The sequence below is a fragment of the Ixodes scapularis genome, unplaced genomic scaffold (genome assembly GCF_016920785.2).
Source record: "Ixodes scapularis isolate PalLabHiFi unplaced genomic scaffold, ASM1692078v2 PGA_scaffold3__209_contigs__length_174095766, whole genome shotgun sequence".
Taxonomy (NCBI): Eukaryota; Metazoa; Arthropoda; class Arachnida; order Ixodida; family Ixodidae; genus Ixodes; species Ixodes scapularis.
In genome coordinates, this window is record NW_024609868.1 from 45535870 (window position 1) to 45544262 (window position 8393).

An 8393-nucleotide genomic window follows, 5' to 3' on the forward strand; every position below is an offset into this window, starting at 1 on the left:
ATTATTACTGCGATAACCGTTCGAAATACTCACCTCGAGGCCATGACAAACCCTTGAGAGGGAATCGCTCAGCCGACATTCTTCTTGCTCCGGGTCAAAGACGTGGCCCCCCGGACACAGGCTCAAATAAGGTACCCCTGCCAGGCACAGCACATAGGACGTTGAGCAGCTATATCGTCGGCTGAAGGAAGCGAAACCGTTACTCGAGGTACATGTGAAGATGGTGGCAGAGAGTTCACTGGCCTGTAACAAGCAAAGTAGGCAAGCTATCATTCGCTGGTCACGCGCTGGACACCGCCATCCAACAATGGCGGTGCCGGTGGTGCCGGCTCTAATCATGACGCTTCCGCCTACTGCTGTCGTCTTGCTGTCCCACTGCCCACCCTGTTGACCCTGTCAACGCGGATTGGATTATATTGGATCGTGTTGGCCACCTCCTTTCTAACGGGTGAACATAGTCACGGCCGGACTCTGTTCACCCAGTCAGACCGTGACAGAGTAAATGCGCTCTGCTCCAGCATCTCCAGTACTTCTTGCTTTGGCACTGTACTGTTATATACTCTGTTTCACCTTGTGTTGTACCGCAGGAAAGGCTACAAGCGTGAGCTCTTTGTTCTAGGGCACATCTCGGCGGCACAAGCTCTCGTGCACCAAGGGCAGCTGCCAACGCTATGAGCTCGCGCTTCTAGCCTTCGCTGCGGTACAACATAAGGTGAAACGAAGTATAGAAAGGCTGTTAATGATGGCGAAGGCCATCACCAAGACCTACCCTTCCTGGATAGTCTAGCGGTTATTCTCATTTTATACTTTATTTCCTTCTTTTTTTTCCACGTATATGTTCAAGCGCGCGCTGAAAGTCTCTTGGTGCAATCGGTGATCCTCTCGGCTCTGCTATGCTCGTGGACGAATTTCTGTGGCATTTCAGAAGAAGTAAAGAGCACCCACGCGCAGCTCTTACCGGTGCTTAAGGTGCCCGAGTGTCCATGCGCCCATGGCTTTGACTGCAGAGCCACAAAAAGTTGCACTTTTTCCCCAAGGGCGCAGCCATCTTGAATATCGTCACTTCTGGTATGCGATAAAACATCCTTTTGATCTCTTCATGCACCTTGAAGGCGTTTACGAAAAATGCGTGATTGTCAGACATCCTTGTTTTGCTTCACCTATATTTTCCCGCATATAACAGGTTGAATTCATTTATTATTCTTTCGTCCCGCATACCAGATACAGAACCCACGTGGCTGAAAACGGCAGGAAAAAGAAAACGTGTTGCCGCCGGCGTGTCTCTGCTTGTGCGGGAAAGTACGTGCAATTTCAAGCTTGCACACGCTGCACATGCTTGCCCGCATGTGCAGACATGAGCAAGCATACGCTTTTGGAAAGACAATGATGGCGATGTTCATAAGCCTCTGATCTCAAAAATGCATCGCTTATTTTTACTCCGTCGGTCCTGGCGTGAATATTCGCTTGGGGGTCCATACTCACACTTAAATCCACCTTGAAAATTTAACAGACCACAGTCAAGCACAGCACCGACATTATGTGTACGCTCAAAGTTCAGCGAGGAAACGGAAACTGCACGGGACGCACGCGCAGCACGAGTCCGCTACTTTCGATCAGCATGAAGAGCGTGGCCAACGTGCCGTTCTTCTGTCAATGCCTGCGAGTGCTGCGATAATTATATCGTCCTCTCTGGCCTACGCGACCCTCATGTTGACCATTCACTTCATTGCCAATACGATTTTCCCGTGGTGCGCGTACTCGTCGCGCTGCTTCAAGTTCGACCACGAACTGCGGGCTAGCATCGATTCCAGCGTGGACCCGTGTGACAACTTTTACGGTCATGTCTGTGGACGTTGGACGAACGTGCACCCAACAGAAGGCAGCCAGCTACAGTTTCTGCAAAAGCGAACATTACTCTGGCTTCTAGAGGCCATTGAGAAGACCGTTCCCTCGCCACCAAGCTCCGCAGTCGACAAAATCATCGCGGGATACCAGAAGTGTCTCGCCGTTTTCCGAAATGGTAACGAGAAATCTGAAGCCATTCGTAGAATGTTTGAACCTTATTCTTACGAGTGGCCATCCCTCTCCTTGTCCACAAGTTTCGACTTTCTCGACTTTACGGTCGGACTTGCCCTCGACTATGGAATCCACGTCGTCATCGGACTGGAAAGCACGCCGTACCTGCAGACCGATCAAGGTTACTCGCTCTACGTACATGGACTTAATAACATCACGGACGCCAATATCGGGGGCTGGAGTGACATGACAAATTGCATCCGATCATTCAGCCCGAAATCAAATGTCGACGTCGGAAAGGTAATTGAATTGCTTGAACTCGGCCGTAGAAACATTAGATTTCTGTTTCTTGGGACACTTGTGTCATCCTTGGCAGCGAACGATCAGTCGTATCCGAAGTACATCACGTTGCAAGATTTCGCAAATAACAAGAATCCGTCTCTCTCGGTTGCGAATTGGGTTCGAGTAATTAACAAACATTTGCCGACTTCCAATCACGTCAACCCTGATTCTCCAATCTTAACGACATCCGATTTTTCGAGTCGTCTTCTTACCCATCTGGCGCTGTTCTACGCTAACAAAATGGAGGAGCTCATGCTGTACCTTGGCTGGAAAGTGATCAATATCCTTGCCCACGCGTTTTCTTTTCACTGTGCCAGGATAGCATCAGGCTACAGTGACACTTTTCAAACTGCTTTTCAATGCCTTTCTACTGTAAACTCCCTTGCACCGTTCGCTGTATCCCAGTTGCTTTATCAAGGCTTAGTCACGCCAGAAGATTCGAAATTCTCGAAGACTATTGACGACACCATACGGAAAGAAACCCAGAGCTCTTTTCAGAGGCTCTCATGGATGGATGCACAGACGTTACTTGCGGCCACCGACCGTTTGACAAAAATCACAGGCATTCACGGCTCACCGTCCCATCTACTCAACATGACTGCTTTGAATGCCTACTACGACTACTTACCTTTGTTCGAAAAGCCCTTCGTCGAAGATCTATTAGGAGCCCTATCGGAAAAGTTCAACATGCGCAAACGGCTTTTCGGCTCTCAACTCACAGTGAGTCGAGAGGACATGGAGGCATCGATGATTGAGGTAAACGCCTTTTACGCGGCCATGTTCCACACAATTGTCATCAAAACTGGCCTCATTCAGCCTCCTCTGATTGACCTCAGTCTTCCTCACGTGGTCAGCTACGGAGGCTTGGGTCGGATGATCGGCCATGAACTGTCACACGCATTCGACCCGCAACGATATAATTTCAGTTATCGTGGTGGCAAGTCGCGGTGGTACAGCGATGCATGGGACAGGGAATTTCACAGCAGGTTGCACTGTCTCAGTACACAAATCAACGAGGCAGCCAACAGCCGAACACTGGGCAAGAACACGCTTGACGAGAGTTTCGCCGACAGTGTGGGTATGGAGAAAGCAATCCTAGCCTACCAGACCCTTCCCAAGGGACCGACGCAGTTTGGCTACACTCAAGACCAGATGTTCTTTGTAGCCGGCTGTTTCGGATTCTGCTCTTCTCGTGGTTATACAGTTATCCCAGCCTCAATATACCCACCTCCTGCGTTGCGCTGCAATCTGCCGGCCATGAACCTTCGGGAGTTTGGTTTTGCTTTTAAGTGCGCCCAGGGTGCGCCGATGAACCCAATAAGGCGCTGCAGCTTCTATTCCTAAACTTTGAAGAATAATCGGACCTCTCCACGCCCTTCATTTATTATTATTGTGATTCATATTCCTATATAGCGTGATGTTCCGCTCGTAGATAAAGATAAATACATATAGTGTATGTATTGTAGTCTTTCTTTATGTATACGTTGCGCGTAGTCCATTTTAAAGGGATTGTCCGGTAAAATTTTTAATCTTTCGCGCACAAGTAATTTATTTTTAAACGAAGTCCAACTGCTCAGATTGCACCTGCAAAATAGAGCGCATTTTTGTTGCTCTGACTGAACATCAGGTAAAATAGAGCCTTCTCAGTTTATGACTCCTGTCTCAGTAAAATAACTTCGTTCTAAGAAAGACACGATTTACAATATTGAGGGAAGCTCAATTCTTCGACAATGATCTTTGTACGCACCATCAACCATGTTGATCAAAACCGGAAATAAATCAACGCCCGCAACTCTGACGTTACCATGCATGATGTGACGTCACGACATGTCCAGCCATGCATACTTGAGACATTTCGCGTGTAGTTTCCTATTGATGTTTATAATTGATTGAACCAATATTGTGGCGTCTTTTAATTAAATACATATCACACATAACAATATTTAGGCCCTATCTACGTTACCAGAGCAAAAACTCCGTAACTTCCTGATTTCATTGTAAAAAGAACCGGAAAAAAAGGCGACAGCACACAGAACGCTGAAACTTTCACCGAATGTTCCCTGAGGTTGTTAATTTTACTTTGTGAAATTTCAAGGCGAACTTCGCTTCCTGTCAAAAATTATGAACCATTCCACTCTGTGAAGGTGAATGATCAGTGAAGCTGTTTAGCTCACGACACAGAAGTGACAGAATTTTAAACAAAGGTACGAAAACATGTATTGTCTTGATCGGTGGTCATCATGACGAAAGGTACGCACACACATGTTGAGGACTATCGCCGCTCCGAGGAGCCGGAGCAAACTAGACATTAAAGCCCCTCTATCCTGGGAAAAGTGGCGCCATTAATTGTTGTAGAAATGCTCGAGGTACGTGCCGCGCGCCACTTCTGGGAAATTCATGGCGTCTAAAATCTAGCTCAGTGCTGCGCTGTGCCGCCATGATCTTCCCAAGAGCTGCACGTTGCACGTGCCTTGTGCATCGACGAACCTTGAGCTACTTTCGAAACATGAAGGGGTGGGAAGGGGGATAGTCCTACGCTTTCATAAAGACAGGGATTGTAACAGCAAGGCAGGAATTAAGCCAGGAGAAGGATAAGCTCTAAAAATGCTAGCAAAGAGTCCTCCCAAAGTTACAGCCTTTTTCTGAACGCGGTTCTTAGTAAGGTGAAGAAAAGTAAAGATATGAACAACCACAAGAATGGTAAAAGAGGTTCTTCGTGTCCCTTTCGGCCTTTCCTTTTGAACTTCAGTCATATCCGATTGCAGCGCTTGGGTAATCTACTCGCGTATTTGTTTAACGTAAACTCCGGATTTATTATATTGACTTCGGCGCTTAGTAAAAAAATGCGTCCAATGTGCGTATGCTAAAACCACAAGATGTGATTTTCTGCGATAAAACTATAGGTAGAGGGACCTCTTTTTGTTATTTGTAACATATTCAACAGTATGATACTACGCACTTTGAACTACATGCAAGAGCATCGCAATTTCATTTTTTTTCCTTCTTTTACTTGAAAATATATCATCCTGGTGTCACACAAGTCGGTACCACTCAATGCAGAAGAATCTTCAAAAGCATTTAACATACATTACTGAGTATTTGCATACTACTCAAGATATTTTGCAGGGAAAGTCACTTGAGTAGTATTCTAAATACGTTTAAAGCAGGTGTTTAGTAACTTATCTCAAATACTTTTGCCGAGTAGTTTGTCCAACACTGCTCTAGATCTCCGCATACGGCGCTTAAAACCAAACCAGAAGGGAAACATAATCGCCTCAAAGCACGCTGTATAGTGTGAGCCCGCGGCATGAAGCTTGCATCTTCAATGTTCTCCTAATCAGAATATAAAAAGGCAAGTCAATCTCTGTTGAGTCATAATTTTTATTCGCTGCTCTGGTATTTGCGCTGTTTCGCTTTATAAAATCTCAGAAAACAAGGTTTAGTCCGAATCTATATTTGTCATGAAATTAACGATTGGTGTATTTGTCCTCTGTATATGTATATTGGTGTAAAGTAACGATTGGCTATATTTGTCCTCTGCGGATGCTGTCTGGGAAGGCGGGGCCGGCATAGAAATATGTGTGTCGTCATGCATGATAACAGCTTTCTGAACTTCACTTACGTGGACGGTATCAAATTTCGATCAACTTCCTCCTTGCCGTCGGCCTGCGTGTTGCGGCGACAGGCGGGGAGCAAATTTCGCGCTGCTCCTAACTTCCGTAGAACGACGATAATGGTGATGATGATCATTCGCGCAATGTTGGGAAGTAGTTGAAGTACATTCTACTTGAAGTAGTACCTCAAGTAGGTTTAAGAAACTTTTACTTTACTTGAAGTACATTCTCCGAGTATGTACTCGTACCTTACTTAAAATATTTTTTTCTGGTACTTTCCGAGGAAAGTTGAATTCCCGACTTCAAAATACATTCCCCAAATTTTGTGTTGTTAAATTTGTATAAAAAATTATGCTTTGTTAACTCCGAAGAAAAACTGGGAGAGATATTCTACTCTCACCAGAAACGTGAGCAGACGACACATCTTTCCGTTTGTTCTGGGGGCGGTTTTCCCGTAGCTTTTTGAACTATCACTACTTCTCGGTCAGTCAGCGCAAGCTACGAGGTTTAAAAGATTAGGAGAGTAGAAATAATCGTCATGTAGCACCTCAGACTGTGTTGGGGAAAAATTAAATTTTCGAGTCGAAGTAAAAGACAACAGAGGAGAACGTCACAATGTTTTGAGACATTCTCTTTTGTCTTTTCCTTCTATTTGAAAGTTCCTTAATTTGTTAGCACCCCAATTTCAGGTGTCACATTATAATTAATTATCACCAGCTCGCTCGCACACTCACTGTTGTTGTTTTTTGTTTTTTTTTCATTAAGCAGAGGACACTCCTCTATGAGAGGGTTGCTTGTGGAAGCTACGGGGCTGACGTCATGCTCTTTCCTAGTGCGTTTAACTCCTTTGGGTGCAACAATCTATTGCAAGGGGTGAAAATTCAGAAGAGGCACTTCTGAATTGGGCGCCATTCCTGAAAATAATTACTCTGTGGCCACTTGATTTTATCAAATATTCAACGGTGTTTTTAAAAATAGGTCATGCACCCATGATTATCCCTGGGCAGGGATGGGCAGTATTTCATATACAAGTATTTGAAATACGTATTGCAAATACTTTGTGTATTTTGCGTTTGTATTTAATTACAAATTGGGTAATGTAGTTGATGTGTGTATTTAAATACTAAAACGTGGGTATTTCAAATACAATTGTAATTAAATACAATTTTGTGGGAGAAAATACATCCCTCAAATTTATTGTCACTATCCAGGGCAGGAAGGAAACTACGTTCTGCACCGAATGCAGTGTCTCTCAATCAAGCAGAAGCGTTTCGTGACTTTGTGATTACGGTGCTAGTCCAGGGCAAGAATAGTGACGAAATCGACGTTCACAGGCAGACTGGCTAAATAAGTCCCTGTGACAACTTTTGATGTTTTCCAGCCTGATTTCCATCCACATTTTTGCCTCGAACATTCTAAATGCGTGGGTCGTCCAGATTTTCGTAACTGGTGCGAGTTGCAACAATAAAAAATTCTCTAACTAGCGCTGCGCGTCTTAGTCGTCTCGGTTCTTTGTTGGTCTATTAGCCCCGTGCGCAACTGAAAGCGTCGCTATGGTCGGCCTTCCACGATTGGCCGAACGCTGACTATGACGTAGGAAAGAGGATTTATCATCGACCGAAATGAGAGGAATGAAAGAACTTTAATTTCGACGGTGTTGGCAGTGTTCCTTTGAGAGCGCAATGATTTCAGGCTTCCACCATGCTATTTACAAACACCATCGAACTTGTTGTTCGCAAGGTAATGACGTCACAAGGGGGAACCATAGGAGGGCGCCACCAAAACATCTCGCCGCTAATACCAAAATGTAATCGACAAAAAAAAGCTGCTTGGAGCTCTGTACTTTTTTCACCTATTACGTCCGAGCTGATTACATTTTTTTGGGATAATATTTCTATTACGTTACTAGAGCCTCACACACTAACTCCCGAGTGTGTGATGCAAAATTAAAATGAGATACCCAGAAACCCGTTGCAGGTGCCCTGAAGTCACTGACGCAAATTTTGAGGAATGTATTTGGAAAAGTATTTGGAGGAGACAAAAAATATTTGGTTGTATTTGTATCTTGTACTTAAAGGCTTTTTCTGGAAATGTAATTAAATTTGTAATCAAATACATTTTTGACGAAGTATTTTGTATTTGGATTTGGATACATATTTGCATGTATTTTGCCCATCCCTGCCCCTGGGCAATGCATACCAGTTAAAAAATCACTGTATATGGGAATTAAAGGGCATCATGAAAGATTGTGTTAACATACTTGTACGTTACTTTGAAAGTACATTGTATTTATAGTACTTTACTTCAAGTACATTGCTTCCAGTGTACTTAATACTTTACTTAAAGTACATCACGTCTCATTTACTTTGTACTTTACTTGAAGCACCTTTTAGATGTACTTTACCCAACACTGCATTCGCG

The 8393-nt window shown here is 44.4% G+C and overlaps 1 protein-coding gene across 1 annotated transcript; it reads left to right on the forward strand.

Moving 5' to 3' along the window:
• Positions 1–1653: 1653 nt before the first annotated feature.
• LOC120841354 (neprilysin-like) lies at positions 1654–3702 on the forward strand. The gene has a single exon (XM_040212231.1). It carries the CDS (start codon positions 1654–1656, stop codon positions 3700–3702), a length of 2049 nt encoding a protein of 682 aa, XP_040068165.1.
• The last annotated feature ends 4691 nt before the right edge of the window (positions 3703–8393 follow it).